Source organism: Malaclemys terrapin, chromosome 1 (genome assembly GCF_027887155.1).
Source record: "Malaclemys terrapin pileata isolate rMalTer1 chromosome 1, rMalTer1.hap1, whole genome shotgun sequence".
Classification (NCBI taxonomy): Eukaryota; Metazoa; Chordata; order Testudines; family Emydidae; genus Malaclemys; species Malaclemys terrapin.
The window spans coordinates 214,364,200-214,389,942 of NC_071505.1; the positions used below are offsets into that span (position 1 = coordinate 214,364,200).

Consider the following 25,743-nt stretch of genomic DNA (forward strand, 5'->3'; position numbering starts at 1 on the left):
GTGGTAATCGTGCTTCGAAACCTTGGTCAGCTGCAACCCACATTGTAGCTGAGTGCGCGCACGCACACACACACACACACACTTAAAGTCCTGTGTCGCTACTTAAGTTTCTCAGGATATTCGACTTGTATAACCCATGAGTTTAGAGTGACTGTAATTGGGAGGCTAGCAGTAGTGTCTTCCTCTATGTGGTGTAAAAGGGTGATGTGTGTGTCTGTCAGTTCAATAATACTTATGGGCATGATAAGCTATACAAGTGTTGCCTGTCGAATAGAGCAGTTACAGAGAAACAATGACCAGTAATCACCATTAATGAAGGACCATTACCATTGATGAGTAGTGAGAGTTAGGGACCAGCTGCAAATATTGTATTGCCATATTCAGAAAATGTAAATGTGCTTGAGTGCTGCATAACACACAGTGAAACAGACTGAACAAAATAGTGTTATGTAGCCCTTTTAAACACTGCGAAGCTAAAATGGTTGTAACACCTTGTAGTTGGAATGAAGCCAAAATCTGTTATAATAATTCTTATAAATAGGGCCCTACCAAATTCACGGCCGTGAAAAATGCGTCATGAACCGTGAAATCTGGTCTCCCCTGTGAAATCTGGTCTTTTTTGTGTTCTTTTACCCTATACTACACAGATTTCACGGGGGAGACCAGCATTTCTCATACTGGGGGTCCTGATCCAAAAAGGGGTTGTGGGGGGGTTGCAAGGTTATTGTACTGCCTTCAGAGCTGGGTGGCCAGAGAGCAGCAGCTGCTGGCCAAGGCCCCAGTTCTGAAGGCAGTGCAGAAGTAAAGGTGGCAATACCATGACCCCCTACAATAACCTTGCAAACCCCTCCCCCCCCCCCACACACACAACCCTCTTTTGGGTCAGGACTTCTACAGTTACAACTCTGTGGAATTTCAGATTTAAATATCTGAAATCATGAAATTTATTATTTTTAAAATCCTATGACCATGAAATTGACCAAAATGGACCACGCATGAAATTGACCAAAATGGACCACGAATTTGGTTGGGCCCTACTTATAAAATTTGTCTAGGGACTAGAATGAAAACTTGTCTACACCAGGAAAATTTTGCTAAAACTTGCCACTATTGGTTCATCTCCTCTCTGATAGCAACTGTGGGGTGGCTATTGTAGGCAAGATGCTGGTGGTCACCATTATTTTGAACACCATGTGGCATAGACTTGTCCTGAGCAGCTATAGGCAAGGCATTCTTTTAAAATGCCAGCAACCACTCAGAGCACTGTCTTTGCTTGTGCTCCTACGATTGCTAACATTTGTGGAAATGAACTGCTGGGAATAAGAATAAAAAACTGTTGGGTAAAAGAACCCTAGTGTATATACCCCCTTTATCTGTGAATCATGTTCAAAACTACTTTTAAATACAAACAGTGCTTTATTATTTGTGCTAAGTATTAATATGCAGACAGCAACTAAATTAATAAATTGGATATCTAACTATGTGGAATTATTTTCTTAGCATCAAAAAGTCCCATTTAATTGACTTACTCTACTGAACTTTCCTCCCCATTGAATTATTTTTGAGTCTAACAATGATACAGAGTTAAAGGATTGTAAAATTTAATTTTCTGACTTCCTGATATTTGAAATGGAACAATTGTGTGAACATTTCACAAAATATTCTGCAATTTCATTTTGAAAGTGCCTGCTCTCCTGAGATGTATTGGAAATCATGTAACTTGGCTGCAAAGACTACACAGTCATGACATTTTGCATGCTTTTGTGACGTAAATAATTTTAATTGAAAATGGGCTTTGTTTAAGCGTGAAAATTTCAAAATTGGGGAATCAAAAAATCAAAATAAATGGGGGCAAATTTAAATATATATCTTTTGCTTGGTTTGTTTGCAGAGATCTTTTTGCAGAATCATGAATTTTCCTTTCTTTGACAGGTACCACAGACAGAAAACATGAAATCAAAAAGGTACCTCCTGAAAGACCAGAATGTCTTCCTAATCGAACAGAGGAGAAAGGTATAAAATGTGCTTCTATGTCTGCTGTTTGCAGAGTGATGAACAGAGAAGGAGGTTGATTCAAGTTTTCATTTTCCAGTCAGTGGATAGATTTAATTAAGTGTATTCTGTGGATATTTACGTCCAACTCTCATACATATGTGATTATATTGATTTTGCAAGAATCCTATAATTGTTTCTGGGGTAATTTCTGGGACCAGAATAAGGGAATCAGACTGGGTTTAATAGATATTGCATGGTATCTATTGCAGTGATATTATGCAACTGTTTATAGATTTGCACCTATAGTATCTTATATTGGACTTTGGCTAGGAGACTTGGCTTTTTTTAGCTTTCCATGGCCATTTCTAGAATTACTAAACAGGCTATGGAATGTATTTAATTCCTTGTTATGCCTCTGTGGCATATATTAGGCGAAGTAGCCAGATGCTGAATGTCACAAGTGGAAAAAACACACTCCGGAGAGACATAAGTTACACCGACATAAGCATTGTGTGGGCAGAGCTGCTACCACCACATGTTGGGGGTGGATTAATTATGTCGACAGGAGAGCTCTCTCTCCCATTGGCGTAGAGTAGGTACACTAGAGTTCTTACAGCAGTGCAGGTACATCAGTACAGCTGTGCCACTGTAAGCTCTCTAGTGTAGACATGGCCTATGTTAACCATGATATGTTACTTTCTAGACCTGCTTTGAGTAGAGTTAGATGACAGAATGGTTAAAACACTGAGGGTCCATCTACACTGGTGTTCCTCCTGTTGCTACCACTGGTGAAGTTCCAATGGTGGGAAACTTTAAGAAAAATAGTTATACAGACACAGGCTGGGTGTAGAATTCACTCACCTCAGATAGCTGTCTTAGCTCATCTCTACTTACTTTTAAAAAAAATGTATCAGAACACACTATTTTTTCAGAGAGTGTTAAATTTTAATGACACACTATCACTTGGCTTCTTAAATACTTTCTCTTTTTATACTGATTGTTTGGTTTTCCTTGCGTTCTGTTTGAAATGGTTTATGTAGCCCCCTGAGTATTGTTATTAATATAAAGAGGGCTCTTGATACAAGAGACAGCACAGCTAATGTCTTAATGTCATTTTACACATATATCTAAAAATGCATTTCAATTTTGATGTAATTATGTCACATCAGAATCATTAGGATGACAACTTTACTGTACAAGCTTTGTAGTATGTAATAACCCCATTCGCTCTCCATACAGTACTAATAACATGGCAAACTATACAGGCCATAGAAAAAAAGAAAAGAGAGTGATGGGAGTGAAAATAGCAGCTAGCTTGTACATCCTAACAATGATATAGTATGTTTTTCAATTTCAGTTTTGAGTTACAGAGTCAAGTATAAAAACAATGAGAATTACAAGTTATTGCACTACCAAAAAATAAATATCTATAGCTTGGCTAGTCAATGAATAAGAAGAGATAGGAACTATCTCTAGGTTCTATGGAACACCAAAAAAGAAGAGGATTTGGTAGTGTGTTGCAAGAATATAATTAGGGGCAGGACCTTCTTTTTTGTTATGTGTTTGTACATTATCTTGACTAACACAATGAGGTTTTGGTCCATGAGAGAGGCTCCTGCTTGTCACCACAGTGCAAATAGTAAAAAAAAATAAATAATAATAATAATTAATAACAACAACAGGAGCAAATCAAATAAAAATTATGAGATCTTCTAGATTGTGGAGTAACTTCCAAGAGAAGGCGTGGAAGACTCATTGCCTGAGTCATGTAAAAGTATACTGGATAAAGAGTATTTTGTAGTGAACAATAGTTCCCTGCTCGGTGAGCAAGATGACCTAATATATATATCTTTTGTCTTCGATTATGCTCTCTATATTAATTTTTCTGTACACATGAGAGTTGACAAATGATATGCCATAACTTACTCTAATGGCACATAGCCTATGCCCTTCAATTTTTTTTTTTTTTATAAATTTTATAACTTGGCTGACGCTATCCTTAACCTAAACCACTAGCCCATTCAAATATGCCTATGAAATACAAATGGTTTATAATATTTTCCATCACTTAGACAACACAGCAATAAGTTGGTCTCCAGGGCTTGAATGCCACTGCATTTGTGAGTTGAAATTAGACCTCTGAACACATTTTTATGTTGCCAATTTATTTATTTTTTTCCCTGCTAGTATTATCAACAAAGACAAATTGCCAATGTCTGTTTTTGTGGTCCATGATTTCTTCAAACCTAGTATCCTAAAATCTATGAAGAGATAGCCTGGCTCTATGTAATATTCTTAAATGTATGCCATAGGGATTCCTGTGTATATTCACAACATACTGTAGACCATCTTGTCACTGATGAGTTTGGTATATTATGAGAAACAAGGGGTGAGAGTTTTGCCACTGACTTCAATGGAGCCAAGGTTTCATCCAAGTAATCTACAGTGGTAAAGGTGTTCAGCTACATTTTACAATATGCATTTACAGCATATTTTATAATGGGACCATGCAAGCAGTTTATATGTGCTCTATATACATCCTAGCAATAGCAGGCATTGGCACGTTAAAGACTGTAGAATTTCCTACAAAAAGTAATGAGTTTAAATGCAAACTAACCACTTTTGAAACTTGGAATCCCAAATATTAGGTACCTATATCTATATGTAAGCCCATTTTTGAGAGGTACTTATTTCCTGTGGCTCCAATTGCCCAAATTTGTAAAAAAAAAAAAAAAAAAAAAATCAGGCCACTTCTCTTTAGATGCCTAAATATGTGTCTAAATGTTGGCCCCCAAGTTGTTATATTTTGACCCTAATATCTTAAGCTGATTAATTTTTCATTTAAGTATATTTGTATTAACTTCCTGCAGAATACATTTTCAAAAGAAGATATTTGCTTGTTTCAGCTGAGCATTAAGAACACACAAAATTATCCTTATTTTTGTGCTCTTCTAACTGAGTATTATCTCACAGAGTAAAAATTAGTATGAAGGCAGGCTTGGGGGAAATATTTCTGTATGATGTGTAATTCTCTTGTCTTCTTATTTTAATAGTTATTTAAATAATCAATACTTTTTTTTAATTATTAAAATCAGAAATTACACTCAGATTCAGACACTGTCTACACGTTAGCCAAGAGCAGGTTTAATGCAAATTCAAACTATTGAAATGTATTTAGCGCAAAACTGGTATAAACATTTTATTCTCAGAAAAGGGTGAAGTAAGGCAGAACAGTGAAGAATGCAGACTTATTTCTTAGATGTGGTTTAACTAACATTCATAGCTTCTGTACATTGTAAATCAATGTGTGCCAGTGAATTCCACTTAATAAGATCTTTGTTCTTTTTGGGGGGAAATTGATTTAAAGAAAGACCAGAAAGAGAGCAAAAACTGGTAGATTTGCACAAGCCTTCAGTCCCTGCTATACCTCCGAAGAAACCTCGACCACCAAAAACGAACTCTCTGAATAGACCTGGTACATTGCCCCCAAGACGACCGGAAAGACCAGCTGTGCCTCTGACGCATACAAGGTATTGTTAAAAGTTGCAAATTCGTAGAGTGTAGGTTTTCTATTGATGTTACTGTTCATTTCCAATTCTAACTTTCTTTGGTTAGATACTGTATCATCACACTGTATCATCACACTGGTTTTACCTAGTCTAGCGCTTTTGGTTTTATTGTAACTCAATTGAATTGATTGTCAATTAGACACTTGAAGATGTTTATTCCTGCTGTAAAGTTTGTGGAGTGTCTATATTAGCATGTACAATCAAGTTAGTTAAACTCAAGTTAATTGGCACTCTGTTAACTCAAGTTACAACAAGACCCACAACTCTAGATTAGCTCTGACCACTGCGTGTCCCTTTCTACTCTCCTGGGTAGTTAAATATAATAGTGAATAATATTAGCCAGTGTGCTCCCCTTTTAAACATTGTAGTGCCTAGAAAGGGGCTAATTTGATTTCAGTCCATTTTCCCTGGCTATTGTAGTCCAAGGGCAGGTCTTCACTACGGGAGGGGGGTCGATTTAAGATACGCAAATTCAGCTACGCGAATAGCGTAGCTGAATTCGACCTATCAGAGCTGACTTACCCCGCTGTGAGGACGGCGGCAAAATCGACCTCTGCGGCTCCCCATCGACGGCGCTTACTCCCACCTCCGCTGGTGGTGTAAGAGCGTCGATTCGGGGATCGATTGTCGCGTCCTGACGAGACGCGATAATTCGATCCCCGAGAGATGGATTTCTACCCGCCGATTCAGGCGGGTAGTGTAGACCTAGCCCAAGTCTAAGCGTGTTGCAAACTGGGTTACAAAATGTGTTTGGATTACACAATGACATACTCAAGGTACTACTCTAAAATGCTGCTTGAAAAATAATTTATGGCCTCCATCGGTGGCTATCCAATGTCCTTTACAAGCATTGATTAAGTTTTGCAACACACTGGAGTATCATTGACTCCATTTTACAAGTGGGGGAACAGAGGATGCTCTCAGTCCTTCACTTTAACTTTAAGTGATTATATACTACCTTGATAAGGGCAGATTAAGAACCTGAATAGAATAGGATGCATAGATCATGCTTCCCTTCATTCGTCTAATAATAGTCTATAAAAGGACACTCTTTATTGCAATCTAATCAATTAAAAAAGTCATTTAAGATGCTACACCTGCCCTTGACCCCTGCCAGTTTTGAAGTCTTACTGATGTGCTTGGGACATGTCTATCTCTTCCCACCTGACTACACATGGGAGGTGCTTGAACATAACAGTAAAGAAAATAATAAATACATACAATCTCATGTTTCTATGATTAAGAATGTTTTTGTTTCTCCATTAGCTGTTTGAAAGACCTACAGAAGGGTAAACAGTGAAACTGGCTTCAAAGTGCTGTCCAGTACATACTGTAACACAGAAAAAAGACAAGTTTCAGAGTAACAGCCGTGTTAGTCTGTATCCGCAAAAAGAAGAACAGGAGTACTTGTGGCACCTTAGAGACTAACAAATTTATTAGAGCATAAGCTTTCATGGACTACAGCCCACTGCATCCGAAGAAGTGGGCTGTAGTCCATGAAAGCTTATGCTCTAATAAATTTGTTAGTCTCTAAGGTGCCACAAGTACTCCTGTTCTTCTTTTTACAGAAAAAAGAGAGAAATATGTAATCCTCTAATCTCTTATGGGAGTAGGTGTTATGTGTAACAGTAATTGTTTTTTTAAAAGTACAGAAAAATGTGTTTAAGTTGATATTGTTACGCCTCTGTGGCATATATTAGGTGAAGTAGCCAGATGCTGAATGTCACAAGTGGAAAAAACACAATTGCTAACTGTTTACCACTCATTATTTTATCAGCTAATTTAAACTAATGAGTTATCCAGGGTCACTTTTGTATGCTGTTATGCCTATTTGTAAGGACATTTTATAGGAATAAGGCTAGACATTCATATGATCAAATCTATAAAAATAGTCTTTTAATTATTTGGATAATTCAGAAACTTGAAAAATTAGGGGAAAAATGGTGTTTGTTAAATGTAGCTTGCAGATTTGTTTGGTTATTTCTTTTTATAATCATTTCAGTTTAATAAGCTAATAAATATTTTGAAAGTACCTTCTGGTATCTTATACTGAGATCTGTAAGACTCAGGCCAATTAGACAATTAAAAAAAAAATTCACTCCTACAGAAATTTTGCAGATTCTAAGGGAAAAATCCTGTGGATTTTAACAAAATTCCCCTTAGATTTCTGTGGCTCCTGGTTAGCAATGGCATCCTTATTCTAGTGTGTGTCAAGAGTCTTGCATCTCGTGGGTTTCAGTGGGCTGTTTTTATATTTTGTAATAAAAATCAGTTTCTTCAGTTAAATAAATAATTTTCTTTTGGAGCCTGGGTAGGGCTTCAAGGACTGTGGGTTAGGTACCAAGAAGGCCCTGCAACAAGTTTAGATGTGGGGCAAAGCTGCAACTGACCTGTCCCCAGACATAATGGCTTATTTGGGCATGCTGCACTATTGGTAATTACACCAGTTACCAGCAGTTCAATTTTCTAGTGTAGATAAGGCACATACTATCTGTTCAGATGATTCTTTTGAAACCAGGGTTTTACCCTGTTTTTCTGAGATATGTTCATCTGAAGCAATATTTTTCACTTTCATCTATTGGAGATTAAGTGCATTACAAAGGATTGGTGTTGCTTTTTGAAGGAATAGCAGAAGGCAAAAGGTCGGTACTAGCAATTGAGCATTTAAGGTATGAGCAACTTTGGGTGCTGGAGATGTGGCAGCACCCCCTGGACTTGAAGCAATAATAGCCAGATACATGGTTTACACTTTCAGCACCTTCACTATAAAAATTGTTCTAGCACCCCGTGAACAAGCCTATAACAAACTTGTATGTGTGTGTGATGGACAAATTCTGTTCATTGGGAACACTTTTAAGATATGGAGTCTTGAAGGACATTTAGCATTCCTTAAGACAGCTGTGTTAAGTATCCTTTAAGGTTCCAACATCAAGGTCAGCCTCAGTATCCTTCAGCCCTAAAATCGTAATAGTTTACAACCCCAACCCAAACAGCATACATCCCTTTCTCAGAACACTTCCAATTAGCATTCTTTCTTCGCCATTAATACATCTGGGCAAAGAGGTCCAGGGTAGGTACAATGAAGACAGTTTTTTGGATTACCACCAGGACACTGTTACTTTGTTATAATTTCTTCCAGTGATTAAAAAAAGAGAGAGAATTTTATTGATCAAGTAGATCATTCTGAACATCCTCATTTATCATCAGCATTTTACTAATCCAGTGTGATAGGAATGTCTTAATTTCTCCTGCTTCCTCACCTACAGGGACGTCCTGACAACTTAATATTTCATAATATGATCTTGTTTTCTAGATCATCAACTAGGTTTTTTTGTCTTTTTACATTCTTAAGTATTCTCTTTAACCTACAATAGCGTTATCTGTGTGTATCCATTTTTTTGTAATTTCTTCCAGTTTTCAACAAAACTTTCCAGACTTCTTATTCATTACAGCATTTTTAGTCTGAACAGTTCTAATAGCTAATGCCATGTTCATGCTTGTAAATCTGGCATCATTAACTAAATCCAAACCATCCTTTGCCAGATTACACCAACAGAAACAGCCAGGTGGTATGTGCTTGTATCTGCTAGTGAAAAGTAAGGAGCAAAGTGCTAAGTCTTTAGAAGATCATGCTTTATTTCTAATTTATTAATAGCTAATACTGCTATTTTAAGAAACACTAAATATCTAGGTCATTAGTTGCAGGGACAGTTATATATTTGGCACATTCTGCCCAGTGTGCAAAGACGTGCACAATAACTCTATATAGATAATACTATTTATGTATGAATGGTGACAATTATTGTGGAAATTATACAATATTGTGAGGCTGGCCATGAAATGGGATAAATATTTCATGACTATAATACAGATTTTTATTCCATTAAGTGAACTGAAGCTGTCTTGAAATCTCATAGTAAATTTTTACAAGAATGTTGTCTGTGGGACCTATGCAGTTTAGCCATGTGCTCCTACCGCTGATCCCATTTTATTCTGTGTGAGTGGTCATATTGCTTCGATAAACTTAACCAGTATGTGGTATGTGAGCTTTTGCCTGGGTTACTCATGGCTGAATCCCTGTTGCTCTTAAAAATTTCAGTCCCCCCTATATAAAATATCACCATTCCTCTATCATTTTTCTATGGTGAAGAAATTTTCGCTCTACAGTTCCTGGGTTGGGAGACATCCTTGAAACCATAGAAAGGGATTTCATAGCCTAATGATGAGTAATATGTACAAAAATCTTCTTTTTCTAGTGGGAAGCACTTACCCTGGTGAGGAAGCTGCTTCTATGAACAGAACAGAGCACTGCTGGATCCCATTATCCCAGCTTGACATTTTTTCTCTTCATCCATTTATCTGCAGATTTCTGGTTCACCTATCCATAATATCTAGGCACCAATTATTAATTGTAAGCAACTAAGAATAAGCTGTTGAAGGGTAGTCCTTTGCCCTTAGATTTCCTTCATGTTGAGATGCTGTGAACATTTGAGGAATAATTTAGGACACTACTGTGTCTAAAATAGCTTTTTGACAGGTGTTAAAGAGAAATGAGATAAGGTTAATCCATGCAGTATGTCTACTTACTAGAGATGGCTCTCTGTGACAGGTTGCTATAACTCAGTGCTGCACAGGAGGAACACGTCCCCCCTCTTTTTATTAATTGCAAGCTGGCAATTTATTGCAACCCACAGACAAACTCTAATAAATGTCTCCTCTTCTTTTTCTCACTGTAGGAATGATAGTACAAAAGTAGAGTTAGTGGGCAGTACGGTATCCGGAACCTTGGAGAAGGACTCCTCAGAAAGAAGCAGTGACGTTGGTAAGTTGCCATGTTTTTGTTGTTCCTCTAACAAAGTTATGGTGTAGATATCTGCATTTTAGTGGTACTTACTCTGCTCCAAGAAGCAGTTAATGGGTTCATAGTGAATTTTAAATGCAAGGTTAATCACACATTCCTTGCATAAACTTTTTTTTAAGAAAACACAGAAATATGAAACTTAGATTTTTTGGCATGGGAAATTGATTTTATTGTTAAAAGCCTGAAATAATTGGCTAGGCCAAATGAATACTTGTACTATGTTTTGGTAAAGTGAAGATTAATGCATATTATATGTTTGTAATGTGTTAAAGGTTTACATTTGTGGTGTAGTTACCAATAATCTTTACATTTCAAATACAAGGGAAATAGAGACTGCTTAAAAAAAATCAGTTTGGCTAAAAAAGTATTAAAGAGAGTGTCTGTTCCAATTTTAAAATGAACATGAACTCAACTGCAGTTAAGATGATAATCAATAGACCTAAAACACGTACAGGTGAATCACTGAGTCACTTTGAAGAGGAGTAAAGTTAAAGATTGGATTGTTTTTCTTTTTTTTTTTTTCCCATTGCTAAATTTGAAATCCATGTTTGTGGAGTGGGATGTTGTTGTAACTGAGGCATTGAAAGTGAGGTGTTCTGACTCTTGTTTATTTCTGAAAGCAAACCCAGGGACAGAGTCATTTGTATGTGGAAGTATTCCAATGACATCTGCTCCAGTCACTCAATTTAGTAACAACTGTGCGGCAGCTGGCATGTTTTTGTAAGAGGCAGAATCTTTGTACCCTGAATGTACATTACTAGAACTCAGTGGTAGCCTATAAAGTTAATTTGATGTTTTGTTTTTTTCATAGAACACATTAATATTAACACCTTTTGGTAGAATATTATACTTTCAGCAACCAGTCTGCCTTTTCTCCAGACTTGAAAGGAAAACTTTTATATATAATTTAAAATATAAAAAGCGAACACAAATAATTTTTCTTAGTTTTATGAAGATGACCTTGATTATTGCTCTCAGTATTCATGTATCAGCTTTTCGAATTTGTTGCTGTCAGTGTGTTCTATGATAGCAAGCTTGTTCTAAAGGAATAAACAGTATATATATTTTTATTTTTAATGAAGGTGAACGTAGCACGGGGATCGGCAACCTTTGGCATGCAGCCCGTCAGGGAAATCCGCTGGCGGGCCGGGACGGTTTGTTTACCTGCAGCGTCCGCAGGTTTGGCCGATTGCACTGGCCGCAATTCGCCGTTCCAGGCCAATAGGGGCTGCGGGAAGCGGCGCGGGCTGAGGGGTGTGCTGCCCGCCGCTTCCCACAGCCCCCGTTGGCCTGGAACAACGGCCAGTGCGATCGGCCGAACCTGCGGATGCTGCAGGTTAAACAAACCGTCCCGGCCCGCCAGCGGATTGCCCTGACTGGCCGCGTGCCAAAGGTTGTCCATCCCTGACGTAGCAAAACGCATCTCAATTAAATTGCATGAACTGTTTTACAAGTATACATTATGATGTTTTCTGATTAATACTGTGTTAAAGCCCACAGTATAATGTGGCAATGCAATCAATTTCAGCATTTATTATTACTAGCTTTTATTATTAATGTTTATACATTTAGTTCAAAGCCTGTAGGCCTCTGTGTACTAGAAGGAAAAATGCTGTGCCACCAAATAGCATATAATGGTGTGATATAAGTATCCGAGCACTGTTAACAAGGAGTGCGATGTGGTAAAAGCACAGATTTAAAAAAAATGGTATCATGGGATAACTAGTAAATGTTGTTTAAGAACAAATCCTGTTCTCTTCCAGAACCATTACAGACTTTTTATTTTTTGAGGTGAGACTCGTAGGGAGAACAGAAGCAAATACAAAGATCACCCAATGACACTGCACGCAAAAATAAACAAATCACATTTGCAAAACATTGCATAAGGTTTTAGCCACTGGGCTGCTAGTAACTTCAATGGAAAGAACTAACTGAGTCTAAGGATAGACTAGTGCGAACACTTAGATACTTTACTTTATCCAATAAATTTATACAACCTGATAGGGTCAAACAAGTGTGACACCTACAAGATATGTCTTTCTAGCCCATTAGAGTTCATAGAAAAAAGTATTAACTTGGGAATGAAAGGTGACCCAGTGATTATAATTTACTTGGATTTTCAAAAAGGTATTGATCAAGGAAATAAAAAGCCACCTTGTAGAGGGCAAAGTTCTGTGATGTATTAAAACTTTGTAGGCTAAAATGAGTTGCAGTGAATGACTGCTCCTTACAATGGAGAGGGATTACCTGCCCAGGGTTTAATGTGGATCAGTGTTATTTTATAGGTTTATTAATCATTCGTGAGAGGAAGGGACAGTAAATTGGTGAGATTTTGTTGTTAATAAATTGTTAGTAAAAATGTTAGAGAATTGAGAGATGGATTTAAAAGCACTGACTTATCAGGCAGCACGAGGTCAGAGTGAATTAAATTGGGATACATGTAGGGTAGTGAACATTGCCAAAACTGCCTTAACTTTATAATACAGTAAAACCTGCCAAGAGCGATCACTCATGGACGTTGGTCACTTGTAAAAGGTGGTCTCTCTTTAAAGGTTTACACACCAGAGAGCGGGAGTGTTCCGCAGCCTCTGCAAGTAGTCGCACGTGACAGGTGGTCTGTCTTCAGAAGTAGTCACTAAGGCAGGATTTACCCTATATGCTGATGAGCTCTGAGGGGAGAGGATAGCCCCCAGCTGCCTCCTTTTCCCCTTTTGCTTCCAATAAAGTGGGAAGGAGGTGGATCTAAGTACCATCTTCTTCTCAGCACAGACCCATGGTAGGGCTCAGTACTGTAGAAAGCATGCAAGCAGAGGCAGTAGCTGTTGTAGGAGTAGTCTTTGAATAGGAGGGAACCTAAGCGGGCTTTCTAACAGCTCTTGCATACCCATTTCACTGTAATCTTGGTCACTGGGTTACTTTCCATTTCTACGCTAGCCTAAACAGAGCTGTTCTGGGGCACTGAGAACCCCCTGCAGGAGCAGGAGGAGGAGCACCAACAGTAGCCAATCATAGGTGGCTTAGCTTGGTTTCATGATGCTATTAAGTGCTAGTGCACAGGGTGGTGCTTCAGCACTGTCCTGGCCCCCTGGCACTGGGAATTTTGAAGCCTTTCTAATCTGCACCTGCACACTCCCACTCTCAGTAAGGTTCTGCTATACTCTATGTCAGAGAGGTGTTGAGTATTAGCACACAAATTATAACTGAGTTGCCATTGCTTGAGTTTCACTAGATTGATATTGTACATTCAGCTAATGTTGTATGTCAGAAAGTTAATTTTCAATAGATGCCAAAGAGGCTTGTCTTCACTAGCAAATTGTATTGAGTTGGAAGGTAACCTTGAGAAGTTAGCTAACTTGATGCTGACCGCAACTTTGCAGTCTGTATATCCAGGGACACATGTTCTACATGGAGTTAGATCAGGGGTCGGCAACCTTTCAGAAGTGGTGGGCCAAGTCTTCATTTATTTACTCTAATTTAAGGTTTTGCGTGCCAGGAATACATTTTAACGTTTTTAGAAGGTGTCTGTCTATAAGTCTATAATATATAATTAAACTATTGTTGTATGTAAAGTAAATAAGGTTTTTAAAATGTTTAAGAAGCTTCATTTAAAATTAAACTTAAAATGCAGAGCCCCCCAGACCAGTGCCCAAGACCCGAGCAGTGTGAGTGCCACTGAAAATCAGCTTGCGTGCCATAGGTTGCCTACCCCTAAGTTAGATGGTCATGGATAAACCCTAGGCTCTAATTTGGGTTTATCCATTAATGTCGTGTTCCTCTCTACACAAACTGAAAAGTTGTGGTCAGGATCATCTTAACATGACTCCTCAGGTCATATTCCAACTTGATGTAATTTGCTAGTGAAAACAAGCCCCCAAGGTATGCAAAAGAAATTGCTTATCTGCAGTCATAATGAACTGTGAGATACTAGTTAATGGAATATGTTTGATTGCATGGCTGTCTTTTTAATTCAGTTCAGTAAAGTGGAGGACTGGTTTTACAGCTATTACCACCTCGCTTACAAAATATAATATTTTAGTTATAGTTACAGTAAGGAACATGAAAAACAAACCACCCCTCCTTTCCTCCTCACTTCTTTTTTTTTTTTTCCTCCCTTCCCTCCCTCCCATTTTTAGTGATGCCTTTCTTTTCCTTTCCACTCATATTTCATCAAGCTTTTCCTATTTACATCTCTTTACCATGGGTAACTCTTCTTCACTTGATGAGGGTAAGGCTTTTTTCCATCTCTTTTCTATCCTGATATTTACCTTAGCTAAGAATGAATAGCATGCATTCTGTGGAACTACTGTTGTGCATTTTGGTGATAGATATTTTCTAATTGCGAATGGGTAGATAGTGGACTGTGATGGAAAATATTGCACTATAACATTGCGACAGAAACAATCATTACAATTTCTTATAAACCCTCTCTATGGAATTTTATTGGGTTATCTGATGTATATGTTTTATGCGTACACTATCAATCAACACCTGGTTTCTGTTTATCAGGTCTTTATATTCAAATGGTGCCATCATAAAGTATGATACATACATTTTATTGTGGCATCATTACATATTACACAACAGAAGGACCATTTAGTAACATCTTTGCGCTGTTATCTAGTGTGAACTAAAATATATAAAGTGGGATTGTCAAAAACACCCATTGACTTTCAATAGACTCATGTACCTATGTCACTAAGGGGTTGCCTGCATGGGAAATATTTCCAGTTATACCAGTATAATATATATAATTCCATCTGTGGATACTCTTATTCCAAAATAAAAGTGGCCTGTTTCAGCTGAGCTTAAACTAATTCCAAAGCAACATAAGCTAAAGCAGAAAAAGGCACTCTTATACCAGTGTTACAGACGACCTGGGGCTTGGACTCTCTGTCTGATACCCATCTTGGAAGTGGGACACTATGGTCCAGCCACCCTGGTCTCCCAACAATTCCCAGGAGCTAAAGCACACCCTTTTCCCAGAGCTCAATCCTCATGGGCACTCTAGTTTATAATTTAACCCTTGATTGTCTTAGGCCAGGTCTATACTACAGACCTATACCCATGTAACTAAGTTGCTCAGGGGGGTGAAATATCCACACTGCTGAGCGACACAGTCATACCGACCTAACACCCTGCATAGACAGCACTACGTTTGCGGGAGAGCTTCTTCCATTAACATAGCTACCCCCTCTTGGGGAGGTGGATTAACTACATCTCTTCTGTTGGAGTAGAGCCTCTTCATTACAGCACTACAGCAGTGCAGCTGCATCAGTGCGCCGATGCAGCGTGCTAAGTGTAGCTTTGCCCCGACTTTGGATTTCTAAATCATTCACTCTTTACTTTATACAGCACAAAAGATATATACAGATCAATGCAAACTAAGATACCCTGTGGGCAATTCTTTGCCTCAATTTCCTCAACACTCTTGAGCAGTGGTCCCCAACCTTTTTGTGGCCAGTAGCACGTTCATGTTTTCAGAAGAGTGTGGCGGGCACCAACAATTTTTCAAGGCTTATTTTATATTTGTACATTAAATAATACAAAAATAATATTTAATATTACATAATATATGAATCCATAAGATAAAAAAGGTAATTTTACATGTAATAGGTATTAATTAAATTATTCGGCAATTACTCTTTCACCTTACCATGTGAATTTGCTCTTTTTTATCTACCTGTAAGAAAAATAAAGTAGTTTTTACAAAATAAATATTAAACATTTGGTCCATTCTACAAAGGCGGAGCGTTTTGTTTGTTTGTTTTTGATGGCAGTTCTGGGCAGTGCGGAGAGAAGCCTGAGAGAAGCCACAAGGACAGAGAACACCGGTGCCCGCAGCACTCTGTCCCCAGCAGGCACGGGGCCATGGCTTCTCTCCCCTGCTGGCACTAGGCGGGCCCCGCACCTGCCGGGGACAGAGAGCACCAGCGCCCGCAGCCTGCAACCCCGGAGTTCTCTGTCCCCGGCAGGCACGGGGCCACGGCTTCTCTCCCCTGCTGGGCACTAGGCGGTCGCACATAAATGCCCTGGCGGGTGCCCGCAACCACCGCATTGGGGACCACTGCTCTTGAGCATTCTTTGAGATTTGGTTGGTGTTTTTTCAGAGTTTCACGTCCCCTCTCCTGGACCTCACTCCTCCTGCTCAAGCTTCTCTTCTGAAATCATAGAGACTCCTTCCACTCCTGCCCAAGCTCCCTTTGCATTTCTGACCCTCCCATTCTCTGTGGTTTTAAAAGCCAGCACTAATACCTTGGTTCTTTGCTCTTATTTTCCTTCCATTTTGCACACAAGTTGGAAAGAACTGTTTTTTCACCTAGGTTGGAACAACCCCATTCTTCTGTTTCAGTTGTTGATGGTCCTCAATGATTGTCCCATTCAGAAGTAGACACCCTGGCACCAGTCCCCCTCTCCTTACCACAAGAAATATGATGCAAGAATACAGCAAAGTCAGCCATACGGGCATAAACATACAGAAGGGCCATAGCATCAAACAGAATTCATACCGTGTACATAGACAGGTCTCCCAAACCACCACAATTGGAATAAGAGGGCCACTAGGGGAAGTTATACTGGTATAACTATAGTGGTTTAAATTCACACCTTGTATATATGGCAAAGTACCAGTACAAGGTAAGGCATTTTTTCTTAAAAATTCCACCCATAGTTCTTAGATCCTGGACCAATAAACGTCAGTCTACTAGCCCTCAGAAATATGATCTATTTTATAATGATGATAATTTTTGAGGGCTAGTAGATTGACAAAAGAAAATTGCTAGCAAATTTGGTAATTTAAAGGATAAAGCTCTAATTTTGAAAGTTTTATGGATTTGAACTATGTAATTTAAACTGTAATCTGCCAGTAAATATTGTTAAAATATATACAGCAGAATCACACAATAATCCACACAAAATAGTAGTCTCTGTACCGCTCAGCAAATAATGGACTGCACGTACACAGTATTGCCAACCCCAAATGCTCAAAAATCATGAGTCAGGTTCACCAAAAATCATGAGATTGGCTTTAAAATCATGAGATTATGTACAAATGATACATTTGGTGTTTTGTTTTTTTTAATATGCCTTCTGCTTTTTGAGCCTTCACTGGGAGTCACATTTTGAAGCTTTCTCCACAGCAGCAAGGGCTAGAAACGTACTTTTACTTTAAGAATGAAGGCTAAAATCCACTTGACTCCAGGAGCTGGGGCTTTAAGGAAAACCATAATTATCGTGAGACTCATGACAAAATCATGAGAGTTGGCAACACTGTGCACAGTTCATGCATGCATCTAAGAAAACACAATCTGTTTCAATGTTTATTCTGTCTTTTTATACCCTTTGCTCTGTAGGATCTTAGCTATCTTTAATATTACTAACAAAAGACATCTAAGTACTCATTGATTGCTGCTGAAAAATGTAGCACTGGCATGAGATTTATTAAGAGATATTCTATAAGGTAACAGAAGAAAGCTTTTTTTTCAGAGCTGTGGGGAGATATGATCTTGAAATATAGTAAATCAGTAGTTCTCAAACTATGGTCTGAGGAACACCTGCTAGCGAGTGATGGAGAGCTGACTGGCACACATGCTGCCAGCTCTGCTCCTTTTTTTCCACATGCTAAATTGCATTAAGACAGTTAAAAATACACGTATAAGCTCTTTTCCTCGTAATGAATATCTAGTTGCCACAGTGCTGATATACATTCATAAATGGGAGGGGAGATGGTCAGTGTGGAAGGGAGGGGAAGTGGCAGTAAAATGATTTCCCTCATAAGATATGGTCCACACTATGTAAAAAGTTAGAGAACCCTTGAAGAAAGAGTTATGAAACAGGTAGTCCTGTGTTTAAATCCCAGGTAAGTCATTAGCTCATTTTGTGACTTCAGGCAAATAACTAGACCCCCTTATTCCTTGGCAATCTCATCTGTAAAACATGGAAAAAGTAGTACTTCACTGAATACCAGATGCTGAGGGCAAAATGAGAGTCATAGTGAAGAGAAATACACCTTAGGTTGGCATCCCCCAACACAATGCTGTACATATTAATTCTAACACAGTTATAGAAAGCGGCCAGAATTAATAGAATTGCAGTGGTACATTAAGCTGTAATACTTACGTTAGCTAACTGAGGATTACCCATAACCATAGCTTTGAATTGTAAATATTGTAAGCAGGGAGATAATAATACTCCATGAAATAATTAATTAACTCCCTAGCCCTACAGGGCAAGGAAAATGTGGTAAAACAGAAATGTAAACCACTCTCTCTGTGTGTCAAGTTGTCTAAAAGCAACATACCCATTTCTTCTAGCTTAGCTCAGTTTTCTTGACCTTTAAATACTTGCTTGGCATCTTCTGAATCTTTAAAAGTAAAAACTTGATGAGAGCACTGACCCAGAACTTTGCAGGGTACCATACGCAACTTTCAGCATTCAGTTTTCAACTATCCAGGATTCAAGATAAAATCTGAAAAGGCAGATATTTACTTTAGAAAAGAAAGTAATCTAATTACTGTCTAGTGGAACCTTTGGTATCCAAATTTTTTGTACCGAAAGCAAGAGACTGAGTTGGCAGAAGTCTCACATACAATCCATGTTATTCTAAATGCAGTAGATTTAGAAACAGGAAGCTTTCCTGATACAATTGAATGAATCAGATCTGAACTGGAGTTCAAATGGAGTCAGTTTGCATTTCAATATGGACGGGGGTCTGCTACTCTGACTCATGCTAAGAAACCAATGCGAGACTCCTTCCCAGAGTAAGGTACTACTCAGGATGAGTAAAGGGTGGGAGAATCTGGCCTGTTGTATAGAAATATATAGATAATAATCTTAGTTTTCTCGGAGTCCTCAACAATACTTAGGTTCTTCATTTTTTTAAATAAACCGTATTTACTGTATTTGCATTAATTAACATACAACATATTTCATCAGTCTCTATCTCATCCACCATATATGGACTTTTCATGTTCATTTTCTTTCAAGATTTCAGTATCCATGATACTATAAAAATATGGATTCTACTATCTATTGATCACTTTTCATTATTAATTTTCAAGGTGAAATCACTTTGCTTGTTTCTTCCAAAGCACCAAAGAGCTGAATCCAAATGAAGAAGAAAAAAACAAAACAAAACAAACAACAAAAACTTATGAAACAAGCTTAAAACCCTCACCTATTTCTTGACAACTCAATAATTTTAAAATTGCTTAATGACTTAATAATCCCTTGCAGGCTGAAAACTTGTATCTTAAGTTTTTTCACCTGGATCTGTTTTGAAAACAATAACATTTTTACACACACTCCTTAAAAGATATTGTAATGGGAAAACTACTCTTGATTTCCATGCCAATTTACCTGAGAATATTTCTTGCACAGCTGAGTTTTTCATTCTAACTAACTATGCTAGGACAGCAAACAGAACACTTTAAAGAAGATTGTGCTGCATTAGTACACTGCCACAGGGTGGCTGGCCCTGTAAATGAAACAGGCCTGGTGTCAGAGCAGGTGCTCCCAGTTTGGCCAATTAAGAGAGTGGGGCAGCACCTGGGGCTATAAAGGGTCAGGGAGAATGTGGGGGTGGGGGAGTTGAGACCCAGTTTGAGAGAGACCTGGAAGTTAGGAGACTGGAGGCATTGTCTTGGGAAAGCTGTAGAGGGCAGAGGGCTCTCTGCAGGCCCTCCCTGGTGAGAGGGAGGGATTATCAGAAAGCCAGTAGTGGGGCTGGCCTGCTTCAAGAGCTAGTGCCAGCTGGCTGAAAAGGGCTGAAGTCAGGAGTTGGTGCGGTGGCTAGTTGGCCACTCTGTCAGAGCCTAAGCCAGGACACTGAAAGGGCTAGGGAGGCAGTGGAGGTGCTAGCTTGCTCATCTTCATGAGGCAGAAAGCCATGGCCAGAGAGAAGGTGGGAAAGACCTGAAGGCCGAGAGCAGAAGAAGGCAGTGTGAGGCCTATTGGCTCTCTGAGTCAGAAAGCTGCAGGTGGAGGGCAATGGAGAGTTGAAGGTTGTGAGTGACCTGTGGTGAGGGACACCAGAGCCATACTAGAGAGCTGGGGTGTGGTGTGGGACACCAGGGCTCTACTTAATATGGTGTCTAGACTATGGATGTGGGACTTGGTATTTTGACTTATTTTATTATGGTTTATGTTCCCGGGGCATTCTTTTGTAATCAGTTAACCCCACAAGGACCAACTGTACTCAAAAAGACTGTTTAGACTATTCCTGGGGACTCTGAGGGCGGGAAACTGAGGCAGGTGCATGTGTCATGCCACAGCCTGCTGCAGGAGGGCACTCCAGGCGGGGCTGCCTTATCACATACACTAAGGGACTATTTTGTTCTGGTCGGTCTTCCTGTGTCTCGCTGAGTCTAATGTATTACTGTCCTCAGTAGCGAAACATTAATGTTAGTGCAGTTATTTATCTGTATAATAGTTATTAGCTAGTTTTCAGTTAAGGAATTTGAAGATTTCATCTGAGTCTTAAGTGAAGCCTACTGCCCTGATCTTGGTTGGTGTCAGACTAGAGAAGGGAAGGGAAGGGCTTCTTGTGAGAAGAATTTGATCGTTTGCTACCACGGGCTGCTGAATGGCCTGCAGCACAATTAGCAAGACTTTGGATACAATCACTGCTTCCTTTAACTGTTATGGCATCCAACGTTTCCCAGAACAAGGGAGGTGTACTGTACTCAGATGTAAAACCCCCAAATATAATCTTCCTTAGCCATCTATAAATTCTGTTTTATAAGCACATGCCTGCATTAGCATTTAATGCTGTCATTTCTGCACACCCCTATATAATCTGTGTACAATATATATCTCGTAAAGAGGAAACCTGGCTAAGAACATTGGGGAAAAAACATTGTAGCATTATATTTTATTGGCAAGAATAATCAGTAAAATAAGCCATGTAAATAAAAAATGGACCCTAACTGTACAGCATTCTACACTGTGCATTCATACACCAACTCTGCTACCACTGAGACCTGGCTTTAGTTTGAGCAATTGAAGTCTTTGTTTTTCTTGTACCAATTTAATTAATTTTTAATATAATTTGTTCTCTGTGTGTGAATAGTACTTCAGAGTCTGACTCTGAAGTGCTGATCACCTTGGAAAGGGAAGGATTTGAAAAAGATACAAAAAGTCTAAATAAGATCAAAAAAAGGTCAAGGGAGTTCTATAAATGAGTTTGCTATTTTAGACTTGTACAAGTAAGGGTCCTTCTTTGGGCTCTGACTTACACTTTAATAGGATTTTATTTATAGTGTCAGTTGCGTTTTTGCAATCTCACTAGTTTGGCAACATATAACAGAAGTTAAATCTTTCCACCCTGTGCTCTCTTCTGTATTTCTCTGTTATAGTCTTTATTTCTCATATAGGCTGTTTGAACTATTTTTCTAGAGATCAGCTGTAGATTCAGAAACTTGAAAAACTGGGTATTGCTAAAACCCTTCCGTCTATTTCTTGTTAACAGAACCTTTTCACAGAAGTCAGGTTTCACGATGGACAAAACTATTATAAGGCCCATCCAATTTTCTTAATAGTCTTTTTCATTCAGACGCTCACAGCTCTTACTGACTTCAGTGACACATGCATTCAGTTGCTGAATTTGACCCATATGTTTTTACATTAAAATGAACAAAATGTGAATGTTTGATTACTCTGATCAAATCTAGAAACATACATCTGATGATAATTCATGAGTAGGATCAGCAATACTACACTTAAAAAATGAAGAGAGCTGACTTCATCAAATGTGATCCTTTTATCTACTAACCAGCACTTTGAATTAATAACATCCTCCTTTTTCATTGGTTGCTTTCCATCATAGTCCAATTACCTGTAGCATTTAATTATCTTTTATAAGAAAAAAGGAGAGAACAGTGGTGTTTTGTACAAAAGTCACAAGACAGAGAACAGCGAAGCTGTCAATGTGTTTTCTTGGTTCAGTGGTGGAAGAGATGGGAGTCAAGAGGGTCAGAATTTACCTTTATTCCCCATCTTTAAAACTTAGGGCAGAGTTGTATATAGTGGTTAAAACAAATGTCATGGGTTCAAATTCAAGTTGGGCAACTCATTAACTGTGATCTTAGACAAGTCACTTAACCTCATCGTCCCTTATCACTTCAGCTGGAAAACTGGATAGAAGTGGGGTATTACTGAAAATCAGATGGCACATTTGAACTAAGATTTCCAGAGAAAATAAATTACACCCAAACAAAAAGCAGCACTAGCAGGCAAAGGATAGGTTTCAGATATATGTTGGCTGGTTGGACTTTTAAAGTTTAATCCGTGCTCTTCCACAGTGGCCCATTGCATCACCTGACCTTTGCAAAGATGAACTTGTAACTTTAGACTGTCAAATCCTGAGTGGCAGAATGTGTAACATGCCACAGTGGCAAGGCTAAGATGTAGGTTAGAAGATCCATCAAAAGACGCGCTAAAGGCTTATTCATTAGAGGACGGGCAGTTATTTGATGTGTGTAGAAAGAGTTATTCCTAAAATGTTCTAAAATTCTGAGGTGAATAACCATTAGACCTTAAGAGGGTTATTGAAAGTAGTGTACATAACTTCCTTAGGGATTCTGTAGGATATTACTGCCTCAGAGATACACAGTTTAAAATCTAGATCCCATTTAACTCCCAGCCACCAAATCCTCTAAGTGCCTGAAATCAGTTTGGCTCTCCTACTTAATGTGCAACAGTTTATCCATGTAATGGGTCTTTATTTCCTATTACCTGTCATTTTAAGGAGATTACCCTTGTGTATTATATCAACATAGCTTGATCTGCAGATTAATTGCTCCTTTACCAGGTCTGAATACAATCCCATTTAACTCTTTGGTCTATATATTTTATGAAGGATTTGTAGTTTTTGGTTCACAGTCAATGCATTTTTTTATCGAGTTTATTCTTGAATCACATATTCCAGTAATTTGATAAAACAGGGAGACTGGAGGGGTGATATATCTATCTCATGCACAAATGCAGTAGAATATCTTAAGTTGAGGTGGCTGAAACAATATTTGTTTATGAAACAAAACAGATGAATGATATTAAACCATCTGATTCAAATGTGTTCAAGAGCAGAAATATTCCTTCAGCTGTCATATCCCTTCTTCAGTACTAGCATGTGTCTGGATTCAGTAAATACTCCATCAATATGTTTCATGTCACATAAAGCCAAGCCAGGTTCCTATTCTTTGAATCTACTTACCCTGGGCCCTGTAGAGTTTTAGGAGTCTACTGAGGTGTTTTCTTTTCATTGTTATAATAGGTATCAATTAGTGATCATTATCGAATGCTGTAGTGCAAATCTAGAATTGGTGATACAAACATTGGAAGAATGTGCATACTATTTTCTGCCTCAAATTATTCATAGAAAAATGATTAGCCTCTCTAGCAGTAACAAGGTAATTTTGCAGCTGCATTTTCTGTTTCACACGAGTGAGCCAGTTTTGTCATTCAGCTTTAATTGCACTGCTAGGCAAAAAAGGCTCCTATATTCTTTCCATGCCTGATTATAACTGAGCCAAAAGAACAAGCATGCATGGCAGAAGTTAAAAGTGCCTAGATTTCAGCTGCCCTAGATTTTTTTTTTAGCTAAATTCTGAAAAAATAACAGAAGCAACATGATGTAATGGGGACTTAATTTCTTTGAGATTTACCAAAGACAGGAGTTTTGTTTTGCCTTAATATAAGTTTGTATTGTTTCTCTTGGAGAATGATTCTCAGAATTGACTCTATGTAATCTTTGTTTTTAAGATCTGGAAGGTTTTGACTCTGTAGTACCAGTTGCTGAGAAGCTCAGTCATCCAACTACAACCAGACCAAAAGCTACTGGCAGACGACCTCCATCCCAGTCACTCACATCTGTATGTTCATTTTTTCTTCCTTTTTTTTTTTTTCAAATTACGTTCTGAATTTTTTTTTCTTGGTAAGTATCGTGTTATTCAATCCTTTCATTTATGCTTAGGCAGCTGCATCACACGTACTAATGAAGTGCTGGAGGTACCTCTCAGGGAGCCCCTTTTTAAGAGTATGCCATAATTTTGAATGTAAGTTTAAGAACCTTCCCTGTCTAAGAAAGAGTTTCACCCACTTTCTGGATACTACTAGATCATCCCCACCAAGCGTGACTGGAGCTCATAAAAATACTTCATAAGAGTTTTTGGAATAGACCAGATTGCACTTGAGGTGTCAAGTACTTTTAAAAAGTTTCCCCCAGGAGACTATTCCTCGGTCTTTTTAGGGGGGTTTCAAAACTGCCCCCACTGTCAAATTATACAAGTTGAATTCTGTGCTATATTGGCAATAAACACATTATGTTTTTACAGGAACAAAATATCAACATTTCTAGCAAAGTGAACTTAATGTGCTGTTTGTTTGCCAAATGGTGTTGCCTTCTTCCTTGATTGTTATGATTACAAAAAGCATTTTTATTTAAATGGTAAATCAGATAAATATACTGAAGTCCCTCACCCTTCCTCTTTGCAAACATATGCATCCCTGGAAAAAATGGAGATTTTCACAGACTAAGGGGAATGTCTTTGTATAAGCCTCTTGTTAAGGTATGGGCTACTCATAACTGACACACACACTCTATATATGTTGCTGTAATAACATGCCAATTGCAGTTTTTCTGCATATTAAGTCATACTTTTCAATTTCATTGTCCAGACACCTATAAGATGTTTGCATGTTGTTTCTCTCCTACTTTACTGCCTCTTCTATAAGAGCTGTTATTCTTGACTCATAGTTACTGTGAGAAACTCAAATTTCATCTCTTTTTTTTCACTACAAGAAAGAAATAGAAAGGGGCAATTGACAGAAGACTCCATGTCTTATACATCACTTGCACATCAACTGTGACTTTTAGAAAACTCTTGCTCAACAAGCTGCACCCAATAAACAGTTTGTCTCAGATGAAGGAATCTAAATGATCTGTTGGTTGTGCCCAGGGTCACTATTTAATAGATCTGACAACCCAAAAGACTCTTCCTGACATCTCCAGATACTAAACATGTGACTGGTATAGGGCACAGCCAGATAAGTTCAGTAGCAACACAATTAAAGAAAATGAAGAAATGAAAATTAAAGACAGGAAAAGATGGAATTGAAGGGATTGAACAAGAAGGGGAAAGGAAGAATTTCAGTAGCTACACATGAACTTTTTCCAGTTATAATATAATAATGTAATATAATATTGTGATTTCTTAATAACAGGCTTTCTCTCACTTATCCTGTATCCATGCAAGTACTCACAATGATAAAAGGCAACCTATCCACTATTCACACATCCTGTTCAATTCTGTTATCAAGCAACCC

The 25,743-nt window shown here is 38.3% G+C and overlaps 1 protein-coding gene across 8 annotated transcripts in view; it reads left to right on the top strand.

The window, feature by feature from the left end:
- SH3KBP1 (SH3 domain containing kinase binding protein 1) overlaps positions 1–25,743 on the top strand; it is a 346,563-nt gene that overhangs the window by 298,387 nt on the left and 22,433 nt on the right. For 7 of the 8 annotated variants that reach the window (XM_054006486.1, XM_054006509.1, XM_054006477.1 and 4 more), the window contains 4 exons: positions 1,933–2,013; positions 5,363–5,525; positions 10,301–10,386; positions 24,181–24,290. In XM_054006486.1, the coding sequence (XP_053862461.1) occupies positions 1,933–2,013; positions 5,363–5,525; positions 10,301–10,386; positions 24,181–24,290 (440 nt within the window). Of the gene's footprint in view, positions 1–1,932; positions 2,014–5,362; positions 5,526–10,300; positions 10,387–14,558; positions 14,651–24,180; positions 24,291–25,743 lie in introns of those variants that run through there. The other variant, XM_054006527.1, reaches the window with a different exon arrangement.